The following is a 21,374-nucleotide window of genomic DNA, read 5'->3' as shown; positions in this document are numbered from 1 at the left end:
TGTTTGCACAACATATTGAACACAAGTAAGCTAACTATATTTAAACCACAGTATTTGTTTAATTTATGATGCACTGTGTTTTGTGGATCCAGAAAAATTGATTAATTAAATTAATAAAGTATACCATTCAGGTAGCCAAATGTCTCAATTACCAGGGAGCTTCTGAATGTAATTCAAAGTACAGGGGTTCATCTATAAAGCATTCCTGGCATAGGACCTTGATGTTTTTAGTAGCACCTTTCTCTATTTTGGTCTGTTCTAGACAATCTATAATACAATACAATACAAGTAGTCCTCAACTTACGACCACAACTGAGCTTGTTATTAAGAGAGTTGTTAAGTGAATTTTGCCTCATTTTATAACTTTTCTTGCTACGGTTAAGTGAATCACTTCAATTGTTACGTTAGTAACATGATTGGCAAATGAATCTGGCTTCCCCATTGACTTTGCTTGTCAGAAGGTCTCAAGAGGTGATCCCAGGACCCCATGACCTTTCAACCGTCCTAAATATGAATCAATTGCCAAGCATCTGAAATTTGATCAAGTGTCCTTGGGGATGCTGCAATGGCCTTAAATGTGCAAAACGATCCATAAGTCATTTTTTCAGTACTGTTATAATTTCAAATGGTCACTATATGACAGTGATGGTGAACCTTTTTTGGCTCGCGTGCCAAAAGTGTGGGAGCGCAGGAGGGTCATGCGTGGGTGTGCCTCACCAATGTTATGCGCACGATCCCAGCATGGATGCACGCATGACCAGCTCCCCTCCATTTTTGGCGTGCTTTTTTCACCCTCCCCAGGCTCCAGAGGCTTTATAGGAGCATTGGGAGGGCAAAAACAGTGCCCCCCCGGGAGAGGCTCTCCGGAGCGCGAAAAACCGGCCCTACAGGCAAACTGGAAGTTCAGGAACCAACTTCTGGTTTGCTTGTAGGGCTGGTTTTAGCTCTCCAGAGCCTTCAGGAGGCTTCCCTGAAGGCTCCGGAGGGCAAAAAAATGAACCTACGAGCAAACCAGACGTCACTTCCGATTTGTCCGTAGGGCGGTTTTTCATACTCTGGAGCCTTCAGGAGGCTTCCCTGAAGGCTCTGGAGGGCTAAAACCGGCCCTATGAGCTCACCGAAAGTACATTCCCAAACTTCTGGTTTACTCATAGAGCCAGTTTTTTGGTAAAAAACTGAGGGTGAAAAATGGCCTCAAAAGAAGGCCGAAGTTAAATGCCAAGTGCACATATGCGCGCTGTCCAGCTGACAGGACGCCTCACGTGCCACTTGTGGCACACGGGCCATAGGTTCGCCATCATGGCTATATGAACTGCTGTAAGTCAAGAACTACCTGTATTGTACAATACTATACTGTATGATACTGTACAAAGAACTGGCAAGACTCATGTATAATGTAATTTTACCTTATTGGACCTATGAGACATGTTTTTTCTGTAGCCAGACTTGCTCTTTGGAACAGTTGACCCACAAAGTTTGGATCACTCTGCTGATTTTTAAGAAGTCATCAAGCCCTGGCTCTTCCACAGGCACTGAGTTAGGGATAACATGTCAACCCGAAAATTCTGATATTGTAGAGATTGTTTTGCCTCCATAGTAATAGTTGTTTTTAACTCTTTTATTCTTTAAAAAGAATAATTTATTTTTGCTTGCTTCACCTGTTGACGTTCCCTCTGTAAGTGGACTAGAGTAATTGGTGAATGGGTGGCCTCAGAAATAAAAATAAAATAAAATTAAGGTAATCCTATTGCCTAAGCATAAGATTATAACTAGGCTGTGATTAATTATTGGTGATTTTTGTATTTTAATTTGATGTGGCTTGAAATCCCAGGGTTACAATTTTTATATACATATAGACATAGACATAAACATTGCATCTAAAACTAGATAAAACTAGTTTTCAGAAAAAGGATACCCAAATTCTAATTCTTTGATCCAATCTTTCTGCAGTCCACAACTGGTAGTCCTATTATTTGTTTATTTCTTTAGTATTTGTACTATCACATTAGATGGTATATTGCATAATAGAGTTGTGGGCCATGGACTAATAATCTTGATAACAGGGTGTCTGCTTCTAAAGACCATCCACTGGGACACTAATGGGCTTCCTTGTGCCATTTGTTGGCCATTATGAGAATAGCCCTGCTGGACTAAATGGGCCAGGAGTTCAGTCCAGCAAGGTATTGCTTCTGTTCTTCTATTTTGATGCTGGCTTTTTAAAAGATAGCCACCCCATAAAGAAAATGACAGCGGACTTCCTGGGCGGGACTTACTGATGGTAGCAGCTAAACACAGCTGCTCCCGTATTACCAGTCGCGTTATCTGTTAAGATGATCATCTACCAGACATCTGACAGACACCTTACTCTTCGGGAAAAGAAGGGAAAGGAGAGAAGTTTTGTCAAGCAAATGCCTTTCTGATCTTTGCAGCTTCCGTGTCTGTGAAGAGAAGGGGGGCCAGCTGAAGGCAGAACTGCTCCATGCTGGAATTCTCCGGCTGCTTTGCAGCCCCAAGTAAGCTTCCCTCCCACTCAGTTCAAAGATTGAATTACTTGATTTCAAAACGAGCAGAATTCGTATGTGAGAGCATTAATTGTTTATTTAAATCTAGCTTCTTTTCTACAAGATCCCCTTCTGTTATTTTATCTATTTAAAGAAGAAAATGACAGCATATTGCATATTATATTTACATGTCTGTTATAGATTGAAACAGAACCTCTGTTCAGGAGATTACGAAATCAAGATGGTGGGTGTATGATTGCATAATTGAGCCTCTGGCTCTTTTCACATACATGTGGCCCATATTAAAAAGGGGATGGAGATTTACTCACGTGGTCAGTTACACTTACTATCTTAACTTTTTTGATCCGTTCTGAGAATTGGGCTTTGCTAACTGTTTAAATAGATCTGAAGCTTTTTCTTACCACAGCAAAATGCAGCAGGTCACCGCCAACTTCATTTCTTATTTTCTTAAAGAGGTTAACAACTGTTTTACATGGTCCACACCAGCCTTGATAAGCATCTACTACTGCAAAGACATTAACCTGTGTCAGTAGAACTGTGGCATGTCAGAATAATTCCAGAAATCAATCACATATCTAGAAATGAAGAGTTAATTATTATAATAGTCTGACAGAACTAATAAATGCCCAGCCTTTTCTATTTGTTACAAGTTTTAGATGGGAAGTTACTTTTAATTGTTTGCAAGATACCACATAAAATACCAATAAATTCTGTATCAACTGAAAGAAGGGTTTTTTTTTTTTTTTGTTCCTGCCTACAAATGTGTGTCCCCGCAGTACTAATAGAATTGGAAAGTTGTCATTCAGGCTTAACTATAGATTGCTGTTGCCAAGGAAATTTTTCATTTGTTAACATGTTAACGTTCAGAGATATTATCGTATAGCATGACTTAGCAGAGGTATGGTTCATACTACTATAATGATCTGAACATTAATATTATTGAACAACAAAAGAGAAAATGAACCTCGTAAAATAACTGTAATTAAAAAACTTACCGATCAATCCTTTGGACCCCAGAAATTCTTCCCAATGTTCTTGATTATTGACAACCATCTGTGCAAAAATTAAACCATATTATTGAGAAATATGGCAATAAGAAAAATAGCTTTTTAAAGCATAACTTCCTGAAGAAATTTGATAGACTAATACATGAAACAATACATGTTTGTGTTACTAAAAACTACTTGTAGAAGATGAAGTCATAATTTAGTAACATTGGGTTAAAAAAATTATTTGAACAAAAATCCCAATTGGTAATGAATAAAAATCATTGGAAATGTTAGGATACAAAGCAAGAGTATTTGTGAACATGTTTCTTGCTGAGTGCTATTGGAAAGTACCAAAATAATTGGTGTTATTGGAAAGTGAATAAGCCTTGAAGCCTATTGTTAGGCTGTTGGTAGGCTGATGAAAATAAGCAATAGCCATGTTTCTATTGTAAAAACAAAAGATTGGTGCTAAATCAATCCAAATCTAAACTAGCAAATATTACATTTGACTTTATAAAATCATATTTATAGGACAAGTACTTATGTTGCATTAAGGCAGTAATAAACAATTAAAATACAAAATATGTACTTGAATCTGTAAAAGAATAAAATATTTCAGAAATATCACATGGAATGTAATGGCATCATCATAAATAATAAAAAAAAGCATTCATTGTGTTACAAAATTTATATTGCACAATCAGATGCATGACTCTGGCTCTGGAACTTTTAGTAAATGCTTGTTTTTCAATGAACATTAAATTGATAAAATAGTATCTATCTCTGAAGTATAAATATTACTAAGAAGATGCTTAGTAAACTCAAATGATAGAAAAAAACTCAAAATCAAAACATGCTGATGAAATTATATGATACTGAAATTTATATCATACATGAAATTATCAAAACCAAATTATGCATTAACTTATATTGCTATCAGAAACACAACATGCATGACAGAGTAGAACAGAATTTTCATTGTCTTGGAAATGTAATCCTATTCCAAAATATTTTTATTTTTTCTCTACTTTTTCTTTGTCATTGACAAGATTAAGCTAAGCATATCATGAAAACATCAAAACAGTTCAGCCAGTTTTCAATAACTTATCCTCCAAGTCCAAGAAAAACAGGACAGAGTGACTGAAAGTATAGAATACCCTTCCTTTTCCCAAAAGTTCTGCTTTCCATCCAACAGCTAACCATCTCCCCCTGCTGCCTGCCTAACTGCCTGACGAGTCTGTCAGCAGGAATTATGTGATAGAACAAAAAGCACATAAAAAGAAAAGAAAATGAGCGGTGCTTCTATGTTCCAATAAAATGGAGAATTTTGAGCAAGTTACTATTGCTTTATGCAGCCAATCATTACTAAGGAAATGTGGGTTAAGCACATTATGGAAACATATTACTTACAAACTGACCCATGGACTAAACACAAAAACAACTACGATTTGAGCAATCTGATATAGTGTGACAAAATAATCTGTGAAGCATCAAAGACAAAGACTATTTGTATAGTTTTATTATTGGATGATGTGGGCATAGACATTACTATATTTCTCACTAGGAAGGAACTTTTTTGTTCCATTAATTTTGTTCTGAATAAAGAGTTCAGTCTCAGAACATCAAATCTCAAAGCTTTAACAATCTGAATATTGCATTCTGTATATGCCAGATCACTTTGAGGTCACTCTCTAAGTAGCTGGCTCAGAGTCACCTGGAAAAATTCCAACGAAGCCAACAGGCCTTCTTGGATAGGAATAGTTGGCAGAGTTGAACAATAATCAATTTCTTCCTCTGGCCACATGATGGCAGGATTTATAGAGATTATATCCCTTATGGAATTATTTATATAAATAAAGAAATCACAAATATATTCCTATAACGCCATACTTAAATATTTCCAGAAGAGTAGCCCTATTACTCTGTTGAAGCAAAGCCAACAAAGAGACATGTGCACCTTAAAAAACCAGTACATTATATCATAGCTTGAATTGACCATAATTTATCAGAATAAGAGGACTGTAGTTATGGAGGTTTATGCCCCAATCAACTTTTAACTTTCAAGATTTCGTGTCACAATTTCAAGATGCTGTTTAAAATAAGTTTTTAAGCAGTTGAACAGCCCTGGGAAAGGAGCTGCTGACTGATGTAAGCAGAGGGCTTCCACCTATTGTAATGCATCTTTTGTTTGATGCATTATGGTCAACCTTAATGTATACATCACTCTGGATACAAATGTACTAAATGCCACCAGCATATTTCAAATATATTGTGGTACATGTGGAAACAACATTTAGAGTTACAAACCGTTTTTGCATTATTTCACAACATTCTCTAAAAGCCAGTGTGGGCACCATCACACTACTAGTTCTGAAAGATTTGTTCAGGTTTGGACTTGATAACATAAGATATTAGCAGGTGGCAAAGCAAATGCATCTGATTTCTCTTTGGAGAGGATTTTGAGGACTGGGCTTGGAAAAACTCACAATATTTGTGGGAAGGAAGAATGAGGCATAATCAGACCCATACTAAGGTCATCTTACTTAAAGGATTTGCAGTAACTAAACAAACCAGCAGGATTTTCTTCAAAAGTAGCTGCAATATTTTGGCTGACATTATTTTCATGAATAGCTTAGATGAATGCCAGAATGCATGTATATTGGACTGATCCAGAATGATTGACACGTGGTCCAGGTTCACCCATATGTGCTAAAACACAATATGACTTGTTTGGATTTGATTTAGCAAGTTGTGTGAACCCAGGCCAGTATGGTTTATTCAGTGCATCATCATGGCTAAGTAAGCCATGGCTTAACAAGCTGCATATAGCAGACAAAACTCTCTTATTAAATAAGAGTCTAGAACTATCCCTCTCAATGACAGAGGAGTTGAAAGGACAATTTCTTTTTCATGAAGATTAAACTGAGCAAGAGATTATGCCTGCATTGAAATGAGAACATTGGTTAAACTACAATACCCTGTTTAGAATAATATCTACTTTTGATCTGAAAATTAAATAGAAGCTTGTCAGCAATTTCTGCACTGCCATGATTAACGTTCATTCTTTCATCTTTTCTGAATCATCAAATTAGATTAAAACAAAAACTTCATGTTTGGGAGACTGATGATTTAGAAATCTATAGCTTTCTGTTTTACAACTACTTTTTTATATGTAGGTTTCACTGGCAAAATATAGAAGTACTGGAGCAATTTTGTCCTCTCCATGCAAGCAGAAAGTACAGAACAATCGCACTGGGTGACTAATATCTCATACTAACCTGCAAGGCTAATTCTCTTTTTCTGCTGGCCATTATGCTGTGAAACAACCAAACAAATAACAGGCATTACATTATGTGATACTATTTTCCAATCTAAATATTATTAATATTCACTACTAATAAATGTAACCACATATAAACATGCATACATCATTACAGGTAGTTCTCGACTTATCATTCGTTGACTGATCCTGCTTTCCTGGGTTAAGTGTTCACTTCCATTTGGAGACCTAATAATCACTTAATTTTTGCAGAAATCTATGTTTAGCATGATGCTATCAAATAATTGTGTGAACCCTTTGGAAGCTCATATTTCACTAACTTTTATTCTATGACATTATTATAACTTGCTGAAAAACCATCAGCCATTATTAGAAGAAGTAAATCTGGGAGGAAAGAACTGGAGCTCTAGCTAGGTGGAGTTTAGCATCATTCTTCATGTCCTAACCTCAGTTTTAGTTATTCTTGTTTCCAAGCCGAAAAGGATATTCAGTATTCACTGGAAGCAACAAATATGGACTTCAGAAATTTGTTAAATGTAATCATTGGTACAAAACATCCAACAGCAACATGTACAGTCTAATGCTGTGAATGTTTGCTTAGAATTATGTCTTCCTCTGTCAAAGGGATTTTCTCTCTTTTAGATATGCTTTGACCTGGCAGTCTTTTCATTTAAGTGGTGTAGCAATAGCCATTATACCAAGTCCGATGAGCAATAGGCCTGCCACATTTACAGTTTGATGTATTTATTTTCTTATGTATTTCTTATGACATTTATCCCTTTCAATCTGATCAAATCTAGGCAGTTTACAAGTCAAAATACAATAAACTATACAATAAGCTATAACTATAAAATAGTATAATAATACCAATATCAGAATATCGCTACAAACCTCACAGCATCCCTCTCTACTGTCGACCTCACCCCATTCCTAAGAGGTCTGTAAGGATTGTGCATAAGCGCACCAATGTGCCTACCGACTCTGTTCTAATGTTTCTTTTTATTTGTATCCATTTCATGTATCCAAAATCATGTTTATACTTATCTATGTTATCTAATACATGCTTGATGAAATAAATAAAAAAATAAAAAAAATAAAAATGTTGCTTTTTTACCCAGGCAACAATAATAAGCCCTCTTTATCCCTGAAAAAGTCAGAAGAGCATAATCAAGGGCTATGTTTGCTTTTGGGCAACTTGTTCTACAGGGATGAGAATGTCTGTGCTTCATCCTACCAGAATTCCTAAGAAGTGGGGGCTTTCAGTTGGAGCTTTCTTTCTAGACATTGGTGAGGTAGATTCTATCTTGATAATATCCAAATCAATTGTGTATGATTGAAGCAGGGACATGGAGTCAGGGGAGGCAGGGGAGGCAGAGCCTCACCACTGTCATCATGAAAAGAAAAAAAATGTAAAAGGAAAAAGATAAGAGCTAAGGCTGAGCTCTGGTTGCTGCCAGAGTGACCATGGATGACTCTGCTTAGTGCTTAACTGTTTTAAAAAGCCTCTAAAAAAGCACCCTCTGCAAGAGGCGGCAGGAGAACAATGTGTCTCATCTAGTCTGACTTTAGGCGTTTTATGATCACTCGAGCAGAGTTAAGCAAGGGTTAGAAGCCTAAAAATTCCTGACGTAGGTGAGGCATGTCGTTCTCCTGCCTCCTCCTGTAGAGGGCGCTTTTTTAGAGGCTTTTTAAAATAGTTAAGCAGAGTCATCCACGGTGACTCTGGCAGCAACCAGCTCAGTCTGACCTCAGCTCTTGCTTTTTTCCTTTTACATTTTTTTTCTTTTCATGATGGCAGGCAAGAGCAGAGTTGAAATCCTCTTTGAAACAGCTGGAAAAGGTACGTGTGGGTTGGAGGGAGGGGGAGGAATTCAAACTTCATCCTCTAGTGTAGATCCCTCCCCAAGTATAGTTTGATTGCAGGCAGAGCCACGTTGCCTTTTCAAACACACACACACACACACACACACACACACCACACACACACAGAGCTGGATAAAACTATATAAGCCCAGTTTCACTGATTACAAGTTTGAAAGGCAATGTGGCTCTGCCTGCAATCAAAGGCTCGGATCGTCTCCAATCCAACTTCTGTGTTTGTGTTGTTTGAGAGAGAGTGAGTGAGAGAGGGAAGGGGGTATGAGAGATAGTCCAATCTAACTTTTCTGTGTGCCTGTGTCTGTTTGAGAAAGGGGGGAGTGAGGGAGAGAGAGAGGAAGGATGGGAGGGAGAAAAAAGAATGAAGGAAAGTTTTTCGCAAAGGAGAAAAACAAATGCTGTCACTTTAAATCGGAACTGAGCATGCCTGGCTATGGAATTCTGGGAGTTGAAGTCCACAAGTCTAAAAAAATTTGAAACCCCTGTGTCAGTGCCTCACCAGCCGTAAACCTCACCGCACGTCACTGGATTGAAGGGAGAGTGGCACCAAATATAGATCTTACACACAACATGTATGCATTAAATTGCCACTTTAATGAATTAGAGAAAATTCCTTTAACCAGTTTAAAAGGTTTTCCTCTATTAACCAAGTTGGGGATTTTTTTTAAGCATTTATTTTTGATTGTAAAATCTGTATAATCTGTAAAATCTATAAGAAAATATTGCCATAATAGAAAATCCATGTATTTACAGTCTCTTTTAAGATAGTCAAATATGGCTTTAATAGTGGAACTGTTGTAATCAATTTATAAAGGCTGAGTTTTATGTGGTTATCTATTTTTTTTGTTAGTATGAAAAAAGTATCCTGAAACATCTGTTAAGACACCAAAAGCTCCTGAAGTTTTGTAAGTTCCGTATTATTTTTTGATACTTACTGGTCATTCAACTGCTTATCAGTTGCTTACCACAATTTTAGTTTTGACTGACCCAGGATAAATGAATGGGCTGGATGATCCACAGGGAGTGAGCAAGGAAAAAAGGGAACTATTTTTAACAGGTGCCATTGTTGCTTGCTGTCTCATTTTCTTGTATGAGATAATGTGTAGAATTGGGCTAATTACAGTCCTATAGTAACCGCTGGATTAAATGCATTTTAGCCATATTCATCTTCTTAAGGCTCCACTACTATAATTAGTTCAGATCCCAAATTTCAAATAAAAAATAGCAAATCTATAGCCATTTTAAGATTAGAGATATGTGAGAAACTGTACAGGCACTAAGATGCCATAGTTTTATCATACTACAGTAACTGTGCTGCTCCTATTTTTTAATGGCTCTGTTTGTATGATATATTTTCCACAATTTATTTTATTTTATTTCACAGCATACACTAAGCCATAATTGGCTTAAGAGTTTATGGAAGAAACTACAGTTGGCTAAGTTTATACAATATGCTAAGCCATAAATCATGATTTTCAAACCATGAGGGCTAAATTTAATCTCCATACTAAATCACAAATAAGCAATCACATTAGCTGAACCCAACTACCCCCCCCAAGAATTGCTGAATCTATATGATATGATGAACCATCAACTAGCTGACCATTCAGTGTGCTGCACAAACTTAAAAGGTAGATGAATCAAGCAAACCATGGAGAACTATCATGTGAATACACATCTCAGAAGAATTGAGAAGCAAAGTGAATGCCTAGAGAGACAGAAATGGATCTTTGCAGATAATGACTGGAGGTATCCTCAATAAATTTCATCTCCCTCGTCTCCATAGTTTTAAGAAAGGTGAGGATATAAACTGGGAGTGTCAAACTGGCAGCCTGCAGGCCACGCCCACCCCAGCTCCATGAAGGGGAAAACACTGAAATATCACACAATGACAATGTGATCACTCTCTTCTATAGGTAAAAAGTATAATAGGTGAGTAAGCATAGGCGGAAATTAGGTTGAAATGAAAAGTGTAATTGCAGGAAGAACAGATTAAGCCTGGATTGATTTGACATACTGACTAAATAGACTGCCTAGCCAGTTTATGCCTAGCACATTATCCAAATATATTCAGTATTACACAAATCCAGAAAATTGGGTTGAACAAATTGTGGATATGTTGATTGTCAGTGAATTTGAAGAATTAACAGAGAAAATAAGTGGAGGTTCAAAAAGAGCTTTCCTCCCTAGCAGTAATTAATCTCAGCCCTTATTGTTTCCTCTTACTCTAATTTGAATGCTAACAAAAATGTCCTAACTAATTTGTGTTTGTTAGGAAGAGAATATTGTGGGGTTTGACAGACCAATGAATAGCTCCTGGAATATATTTCCCACCCTCCACCTTAAGATATAAGGCACCAATAATTTACCAAGGTTGAACTGATCAAATAAATGCAGCAGAGGAAGCTCAATAAAGTTATTTTGTAAATGTAAAGCATCAACTTCAGTAGAAAAATATGGCTACAGTATTTTCCAGAATGGGGCAGATTTATAGAGATCGCTTAAAACATGGGCAAGAAATGAGAAAGCTAATTCTCTCTGATCAAGGGTGATGAGGCTCATTTTGATATAAAATGCTGCTGGTGAAAAGCTAGCTCTAAAACATGACTGAAAACACAGGTTGTATGGTTTTGCAGAATAAGTAGCTATGAGGGGTTCTGTTTTTGCAATGCTAACTATACCAAGAAAAAAAAGGGACAGAAGATTAAGAAGCAAAAGCATAAAAAGGAAAGGTGGATTTGAAATATCAGTTCTTAGAATGGCAAGCATTCAGCATAATGTACCTGTTCAAAGGTTCGGCAACAGCTTCCAGGCAAACAACAGCGTCTCTTGTCACCATAGCAACAGGGAGGCAGAGGAGAATCCGCTCTGACAAGCATGTCAATTCTTTCCCCAACCTGCTGTTACTATTTTTCCCCTTTTTGTGCAGTCAGATAACATGCTGTCTTCTGATTCTCAACTGGAAGAACTGAAGATCAAGAACAAACTTTACAACTGAACTATACATTTTGGGAGTACAAGCTTGGCCAGATAACTAATGCTTTGAAATTAAATGTGTGCTTTCTAAAATGACAGGACTGGTGAAAATAATGAAATTGATCAGTGGTCCTCATATTTTCCAGTTCACCTGCATCAAGAAGGGTAAGGTGATTGATCCCTTTGGACGTTGATTGCTTCTCTGTTTTAGATCATTATTCTTCAAGGATTATCCTTTGAAATTTGCTAAATGTCTGAAGGTTTATTTGATTTTGGAAATTAATTAATGCCCAGAGCATTTAAAATATAGTGGAAAGGAAGAATCCTGTAATCTATTATTATTTGTCAATTATAATTAATATTGTTAATTATTCTTTTACCAAAGAGGAAGTATATTACAATTTATTAGACTGTATGTATGTAGGATTGTGGTACAAATAGGTTATGCAGGTGAGAAGAACCTAAGCATTTTTAATATAATAACATACAACTCTGTTAACAGTCCATCAATGGAAATGAACAATGAATTTCAGATCAAATTATTGGCAATACAAAATGCCACATCTACTTGAATTTTGATTCTGTTGTGTATAAAACTAGGTGTCCAAATTGACTTCTACAGATTTTACTGGATCGTTCATAAATAGTATGAATTGTGCTGGGCACATGTAACAAAAAGGCAACAGTAAAAATATTGGGTTTCTATTTGGATGGTCTCTTGTGACGAGCCGATGGACAGAGAATGGAAGTAGTGAACTTCCTCCCATATTTGGGCATACCGGGGTTGTAACTCTAAAGATATCTATCACCCCGGCTCAGCTGATAAGGAGTCGAACTCTGTGGCTTAGTGGTTAACACATCTGCCTAAGATGCAATACAGCACAGGTTCGAATCCCAGTAAGGGTATGGCTAGCTGATGAGAGCTAAATAGCTTGAAATAGATCTAGTCTCCCTTTATTTATTTATCAGCACAAATACAACACTATGTAACAAAAGGCAACAGTAAAAATATTGGGTTTCTGTCTGGATGGTCTCTTGTGACGAGCCGATGGACAGAGAATGGAAGTAGTGAATTTCCTCCCATATTTGGGCATACCGGGGGTTGTAACTCTCTCTCTCTCTCTCTCTGTATGTGTGTGTGTATAGCTTGAAATAGATCTATACTAGTCTCCCTTTATTTATTTATCAGCATAAATTAACAAAATGTAACAAAAAGGCAACAGTAAAAAATATGGGTTTCTGTCTGGATGGTCTCTTGTGACGAGCCTAATGACAGAGAGTGGAAGTGTGACCTTCCTCCCATACTTGGGCAACCAGGGTTGTGACTTTAAGTATATACCTCCCACCTGGCTGGCTGATAAGGAGTCGTTCTCTGTAGCTCAAATGGTTAACCTCCCTGCCTGGGAGCATGGAGCACAGGTTCGATTCCCAACTTGGGTATGGCTAGCTGATGATAGCTAATAGCTTTAAATAGATCTTACTAGTCTCCCTTTATTTTATTTATACAGCATAAAAAGATATGTTGTGTGTGGTGTGTGTGTGTGTGTGTGTGTGTGTGTGTGTGTGTACACACACACACACACACTAATTACAGTACATTTTGAATACATAGGAGAAAAAAGAGTCTTGAGAGTTAACAAGGTCGATACCATATGCTATAAAGTTATTACAGAAACTAGCTGTTCTCCTTCAGATAACGCAAAGCCTCCACCAAGAAGGTAAAGAAAGAAAACTGGTCATGGAGAGAATGTGTAACATCCCTGTCAATGCTACAGCCCCTTATGAAGCATTGCTTATATGTGATGTCCTGGATAGAAGAAAGTGAACTTGCAATAATCTTTTCTGCCATCCTCACCACTATCTTCAGAACCTTCCTATCCAAAACAGTATTACTTCCAAATCACACAGTAACAATACGGCAGGATGCTTTCAATTGTCCATCTATGGAAAGTGGTAAGGATAAGGGAAGGAGGATGTGCTCTTCTCATACGATGTAGAAAATGAAGGTCCTGTCTGTTGTCCCCGCTTCACCAGTCTCTCTGTTGAGTGACCAAGCTAAACTGCTCATAAGCTGTACACCCAAAAACTTGATGCTACTAACCACCTCCACAGTTGAATTGTTAATACACAGAAATGTATGACTGTGCCTGCTATTTCTGAAATTGAGAATGATCTTTGTATCTTTTTGTATTCATTTAATAATACCTATGATGGTTCGAGGTTTATTTTATTTATATGCTGCCCTATTCCCAGCGGGACTCAGGGCGGCGCACAAACCCAAGGAGGGGAGAGGAAAAAACACAAAAACTACAAAAAGTACAGGGCATTTAAAACAACCAACAGCCACACGATTTGAGAGGGGAAGGGAACTCATCGATCCCAGGCCTGCCGACACAGCCAGGTTTTTAACGGCTTTTCGGAAGGCCTGGAGAGAAGTGAGGGTCCGAATCTCTGCGGGGAGCTCGTTCCAAAGGGCCGGAGCCGCCACAGAGAAGACCCTCCCCCGGGTAGTGGCCAGATGACATTGGCTAGTAGACAGAACCCGGAGGAGGCCTAATCTGTGTGATCTAATGGGTCTTTGGGAGGTAATTGGCAGTAGGCAGTCTCTCAAGTACCCAGGTCCAATACCATGAACGGCTTTATAAGTGACGACTAGCACCTTGAAGCGTATCCGGAGACCAATCGGTAACCAGTGCAGCTCGCGGAGGATAGGTGTAACGTGGGTGTACCAAGGTGCACCCACAATCGCTCGTGCGGCTGCATTCTGGACGAGCTGAAGTCTCCGAATGCTCTTCAAGGGCTGCCCCATGTAGAGCACATTGCAGTAGTCCAGTCTTGAGGTCACGAGGGCATGAGTGACTGGTTGCAAGTGCCTCCCGGTTCAGGTAGGGATGCAATTGGTGCACCAGGCGAACCTGGGCAAATGCCCCCCTGGTCACAGCCGACAAATGATGTTCTAAGGTCAGCTGTGGGTCCAAGAGAACTCCCAAATTGCGACCCCTGTTTGAGGGGCGTAAAATTTCACCCCCCAGCCTGAGTGATGGAGTACTAGCCAAATTTTTGGGAGGGAAACACAACAGCCACTCGGTCTTGTCTGGATTGAGCACAAGCTTGTTAACCCCCATCCAGACCCTGACAGCCTCCAGGCACTGGCACATCATGTCACCGCTTCACTGATTGGCACGGGGCGGGACAGATACCACTGGGTATCGTCCGCGTACTGATGGTATTTTATCCCATGCCGCCGAATGATCTCACCCAACGGCTTCATGTAGATGTTAAACAGGAGGGGGGACAGGACCGAACCCTGTGGGACCCCATATTTCAGGGGCCTAGGGGTTGACCTCTGCCCCCCGACCAACATCGACTGTGACCTGTCCGAGAGGTAGGAGGAGAACCACCGAAGAACAGTACCTCCCACCCCCACCTCTCGTAACCGTCGCAGAAGGATACCATGGTCGATGGTATCAAAGGCCGCTGAGAGGTCAAGAAGCACTAGGACGGAGGCTCTCCAGAGATCATCGGTCAGTGCGACCAAAGCGGTTTCCGTGCTGAAGCCAGGCCTGAATCCAGACTGAAAGGGATCCAGATAATCTTTGGAACATTACCTAATCTAGAAGACAGTCTAATCCTTTGAACTGGTGATACTCCAGTTCAAATTGCTTTAATTCCCTTGATGGATACTGTAAACCTGCAAAAAGGAAATTATTTAATTACTTGACTATTCTAGTTTTTAATCTATTCTTGCATAATGAACAAGTTACAAATATGTCTGATATTTCAAGTTAAGTTAAAATATAAAACATGAAAACTAAATAAAATTGTTAACATTATAATTAATATAAATTCTTTAAAGGCCTGGTTGCCATACCTTCTGAACATATGATTTACACTTTTTAGAATTTTGGAACAATTTTTCATCATTAGATATTGAGAATATATTTCTGCCTTTTCCATCTGAAGCCTGTGAGAAAATCTTTCCAGGGTTCTTTTTAAAGATTGAAAATGGATTTTATGACAGTGATGCAGTTAAACTCAATAAGGCTGCTATTTGTGATGGGCTGTACTAAGAAAAAAAAGACATCCAGATTCATACCATTTGCTGGATATTCCATTTTGATACTTTTAGAATTGGCATTTCAGTGGAAATTATTTCAGGTGCCTCAGGTAACTTGGTCTCAGAAATAGTTCCCATACTTCTGGGTCATTGTGTATTTTTGTGAGAGAATATGTGGCTGATATTTTTAACTATTTTAAACATACACACACAGACAATCAAAACATTCAGATGGGGGTAAAATAGAGACTTGAAGTATTGGAATTACAATAACGTAAGTATTAGGTAAGTAAAAGCTTTCTTCCAGTCAAGCTCAACTGCTAATGACTTCTTGGCACAGTGTGGAAATAGTTTCAGGGATAGTTTTTGACTTCTCAGTTTATAGCTCTGGTATTTGCTAGTTGTGTCCATCAAAAACTACGGTAATTGGGCCATGCCCAACTTAGCTTCTGAGCACAGACAAGGTCAGCCATGTTATGTCACGTGAATCATATAATCACAATCAGAATAATCCAAGTGTTTTGCATTATTCATACCACATAATTATGTCAAATATTTGATAATTGTAAATTTGTAATCCTAAACACACAAACATTTTTTAAATAAAATATTACATGTTACAAAGTTTACATGGTTTTCATTAACAACATCAAATATCTTCGGACTACATATTCATTTTTTCCTTTGCAATTACATTTTTTCTGGTCTTGAATTAAGTCCTAAAATGGTAATTTGCATTCATCAGTTCAAATACCAACTTGCTCATTATTACTACATTTTATTTAAAAGAAGAACTGTAGGTACACAATTCATATGTTATCTTTAACAATGAACCACATGCCAAATATCAAAGACAAATTCTATATAATTGTTTCTGTAACCAGTAAAGGAATAAGATTGTTATGATTTACTTCTATTCCACACGAAGATTACTGTGTTATTTTAAACACAGAATAAAATTATATTTTCTAGATTCCAAAGATAAAAAAATAAAGACTCCAATGAACTGAGATTAGTTCTTGATTATTACATAGACATACCATTTTCATAGCAAAACCTGTCTATATCAATCTTTGGCACTTTCTATATACTATCTAAGAATATGATTTTCATAATTTTCACATTTTAAACATTTTTCACATATCTGAAAAAGATATTTTCATACAACTGTACTGAACTGTATTAGGACTGACTTGATGTCATGTACCTGAACAACAAATCATAGTATGCTGTTACTAGCACTATACACACACAGTCATATTAATTGCACACTGCACTACATAAAATACACTAATTTTGTATTCATTTAATAGAAGAATCTAATATTTCCTGGTAATCTTGTTTTTTAAAGATTTTCCAAGATAGCTTATAACATGCAAGGAAAATTATGCTAATAATGATAACAGCTCCTCCAATTATATCATAAACGCTGGGGAAGATGTGTAGTATAAGAAGCTGAAGAATCATGGCTATCACAATCTCCAAATGTTGCACTGTGCTAACCAATGCTGGATGGAATTTGCTCAAGGCATAGTAGACGCCAAGAAAAGCCACAGTAGAACATATACAGATGCCAATGAGATAGCCCCAGCTTTCTCCATTCAATGGAATTATTGGCTCTTGAAGGAAAAACATAGTTGAGGCTCCCCATATTGTTCCAGTCCAACCAAAAGTAAATAATGCTGTCCACATGCTGACATTATCTTTAAGGGACCTATATACTATCATGGACAGAGCTGTGGTTAAGCCTGCCATAACTGTCATTGTATAGCCAAAGATTTCCTTCCAGATATTCAACAGAGAATTTTCTTCATCAACAATGTTGGGGATCATGACCAAACAAACTCCAAAGATACTACTCACTACAGTAATTACATCAATATAAGCCATGCGCTCATCCACTAGTAAAAATGCTAAAATGGCACTGAAAACAGTGGTGGTAGCTCTCCACATAATAGTCCCATTGCTTGGAGGAACAATTGCAAAGGAAGTATAAGCACAGGTAATAGAAATAACATTACATACTCCATAGAAGAATAGCCGCAATCTATGGCCTTTTGGTCCAAAAGGGTCTTCATGGTAGTAGCATACTACTAAAACAGAAAACACTTGTAAAACAGAACGAATGAAAATCAATTCAAGAGATGGCACTTTGGAACGATCGGCAGCAAGTCTGGTTATCAGAGCTACACAACCATGGGCCAAAGCAGATCCAAAAAGAACAGCCCAAGTTTTCCTGGACTGAAAAATGCTTCCCTCTATAAATTCTTGGCCTTGTTCATTCTTGTTGACTTCTAGCTTCTGTCCTGTCTGCAATGGAATGTCAATTGTTCCAAAGAAAGACCTTCCTGTTCGTTGTCCATCACTCAACAATCTTCTTTTTGGATTATCTTCTGTAAAACTCTCATGATCTTCACTAGATTCCTCATACCCTTCTTCTCCAGACTGTGGATAATAAGAACTATATTTCACTGTCACAGTGTTGGGATGAATTTTCACTCGTTTTTTCACTGGATATTGCTTGGAAGAATCCATTTCATCAAATAAGAAGGACTGATTGCAAAGAAAAATAAATACATATTTATATATTTGATAAAATTGTTGCACATTCTGACTATGTAGAATAATCCTAATTCATTAGTGTTCTATTACCATATTAGATAATTTGAAGTATTTTCAGAAGAAATGAAATGTCTTGTTCTAAAATCCAATATAGTAAATCAATTGTAAGGGAAGAATCTGTCTCATCATAGTAAATGCATGTTCTGGTTTTTTGGGGGGGCGGGGGCTTCCCTCATGTCAGTATTGACTTCTGGTAACTGTCTGAAAAGGCTTCTGCAGTTTCTTGGCAAGATTTCAGAAGTGGCTTGAAATTGCTTGCTTCATAGGGCTGAGAGAGTATGATTGGCCCAAGGTCAACTAGAACTCATCTCAATTTCTAACTTCCTGCCTTAACCACTTCACCAAACTGCTAATTTAGACAATTTAAAACATATACTTGATATTTATCTTTCTTGATGCATCTACATTTACTTTTATGCTTCCAAATATTCAATTAGGAAATTGAATCTGATGGGTTTTTAAAATCTAATTAGAAATAATTTTGCTTTGAATCTGAATATAAATCAACTTTTATGTCTGTATAAAATAGTTCAGTTGGTGCCACTAAACATATTTCGGCATAGTTAGGATTATTAAATATATGTAACTACATTGAGGGTAAGTAACAAACAATATTGTATATTTACAATGGCTACTTGAAAGAATGTAGATTATTCTTTACATTTCCATATTCTCCATAGACATTATTCTTTAAGAAGTAAGAATTATAAAGACAAAATATGATAATCCCTCTACTAACTTAAAATGAAGGGGAAAAGATACACTCTAAACTATGCTGATTTACGTATCATTGCTTCTTCAAATAACAGAAACATGACATTCCTTATAACATATGGAACATAATTCTAGGTTATATTAGCTGATTACTGTAATTTATTTAAATTATGATAATTCTCTGTGATCCTTCCAATTTGAAAGATATTCACAATTGCATGCACATTAATAGAAACAGAAAGATTTTGCTTAAATAAACATGCAGTGACATCTAGGAACTAAATTTGTAATGCAAGAAGAGAAAGGAGAATGAAATCAAAATTGGAAAAATAGTCCTTTACCTTTTGTTAGAGGGCGTTGTATAACAAAATAACCAAAGGCCAAGTATGTTAAGGATAAGGAAGCTGCTCTGCAATGTTCAGCCGTATATCCATTTCTGCCTTCTAAATTCATCGAAAATAGACCTGGGTGTTGTTGCCTTAAACTGGAAAGTCAAAAATCGAGCAATGGTGTCCGTTCTGGATATATGCTGAAACTGTAGTGTAGATCTTTCTGCTACTCTCTCATCTGCCTTCACAGAAAAGGAGAATACAACTAAAGAATCAAACGCACTGAAGACATTAGAGTAAAGTGAGCATGCTCAGCAGAGCTCAAGGGCATTTGACAACACCTTCATTTTGGACTGCGGAGTGGAATCAGTATTGCTTTTACTAGTTATTCCGGCACTGAAACATATGTTTAGCTGAGATGTTACCTTTTCATCAATAGCAGGACTTTCCTGAATTCAACATTGTTGAGATTGAAAACAAAAGTGCTTAAGAGAGTTACTGATTTGTCCCTCCTGGTCAATTGGTTAATAAGTGAATAGAATAATTAAATAGTCTTTTCTCTAGCTAGAGTCTCACCAAAAGCAACAGGATTATATCAAACTGCTATAAGGCAATTAATCTGAATCACTGTGAAAAAGCATAATCTTAAAGATTGATGTAACCTTCAAAATATTGTACATGAAAAAGCCATCTTGATTGTCATTTACTTCATTCATAAACAATTATTCATCAATTATTAACAGCCTTATTCATTTAAGTTTACGCAAAAGTACCACTGAATTCAGTGGGTTTATTCTTCCACATATATAGATTTTAATCTCTCAATACAATGCAAACAAGTGATTTTGAAAACTGGTAAAATCAAACATTTGTTTTTAAAATTATTTTTTGAAAACTTTTCTATACTACTTTTTGTTGAAATAAATAGAATGATTTATTATTAAAATTACAAATATATAATAAACTAAAACAAAGCACTAAATTACAGAAAAACGTTTATTAAATAAACACGATAATCAGTAACATAATAGAAAAATGTAAAAATTATATATATAAAAAAGGTCACAATGGCAATTAGCACATTATTAGGTGGCCTTGAAGAACAAGAATTCAAGGCCGGGCATTTTAAGACATCAAGAATGGCTCCATGGGAGGGGATTTCAACATTGGGGTGGCCTGATTCCGAATAGCCACTAACTGCATGTTCTTTGACGATCACCTTAAATTATGGATTGGAAAATATAGCAAGAAAATAAAATACAGCTTTCCTTCCAAGACTGTGGTTCAAAGCCATTAAGACACTAGGATGGGAACCTAAGACAATCACAACACAAATTCTGCAATTTAAGTACTTACATTCAGATAAAAGAACCCGAGTACACATGGGCAGAGTACACACTCTGACGTCAAGTTCACGTCTTCCCATCACTGGGACATGCCGCACACATGCCCGACCCTGATTGCTTTACATATGCTATGCAAACCCAGAAACTATCATCCGTTCAATAAATAAGCTGCATCCCAGGATGAGTGAAAACACGGCCTTTTTCAAGAAAACGTGAACAGCTTAATTATTGTTTCTCCTTCCTTCTTTGAAACTGCCAGTCCTGTCCTCTAGCCCACAACATCTAAAGTCACGAATGTAAGAAGACCAGAGACCAACCCTGGGCTAGGAACTGCTATACTTCTACCAATACGGTGTGTCTCAGTAGCTTTTTTTTTTTACAAGTTAATACACAATATTTCTCCCAACACACACAATGTGGATTCAAAATTAATCAGACCGTCCTTTCTGCAGACAAACGGTCCTTCCGAGCGTGCAATTACGGTTTCCCTGTCAATTGTCAATTGATAATCACAATCACAGAGACGGTAGCAATACTCGCTGCACAACACAAAAGTCCGCCACAGCCTCTGAGCAGTGGAGGGAGGAGAAGCCCGACACATGTGGAGAAGGTCAGGTTGGGAAGAATATGAGAATAAGCTCACTCGTTGGAAAAGCTAGGA

General features: G+C 37.3%; 1 protein-coding gene across 1 annotated transcript; it reads right to left on the bottom strand.

Annotated features, from left to right (window-relative positions):
- Positions 1-16,356: 16,356 nt before the first annotated feature.
- Positions 16,357-21,284, bottom strand: SLC35G2 (solute carrier family 35 member G2). The gene is made up of 3 exons (XM_032226011.1): positions 20,724-21,284; positions 19,380-19,522; positions 16,357-18,255 (listed from the first exon to the last, which is right to left on the bottom strand). Exon 3 carries the CDS (start codon positions 18,235-18,237, stop codon positions 17,005-17,007), a length of 1,233 nt encoding a protein of 410 aa, XP_032081902.1. The 5' UTR covers positions 18,238-18,255; positions 19,380-19,522; positions 20,724-21,284; the 3' UTR covers positions 16,357-17,004.
- Between the last annotated feature and the right edge of the window lie 90 nt (positions 21,285-21,374).

The sequence above is a fragment of the Thamnophis elegans genome, chromosome 10, assembly GCF_009769535.1.
Source record: "Thamnophis elegans isolate rThaEle1 chromosome 10, rThaEle1.pri, whole genome shotgun sequence".
In the NCBI taxonomy this organism is placed as follows: domain Eukaryota; kingdom Metazoa; phylum Chordata; class Lepidosauria; order Squamata; family Colubridae; genus Thamnophis; species Thamnophis elegans.
The sequence above is the reverse complement of the archived record's forward strand: the minus strand, read 5'-3'. Positions and strand labels throughout refer to the sequence as shown.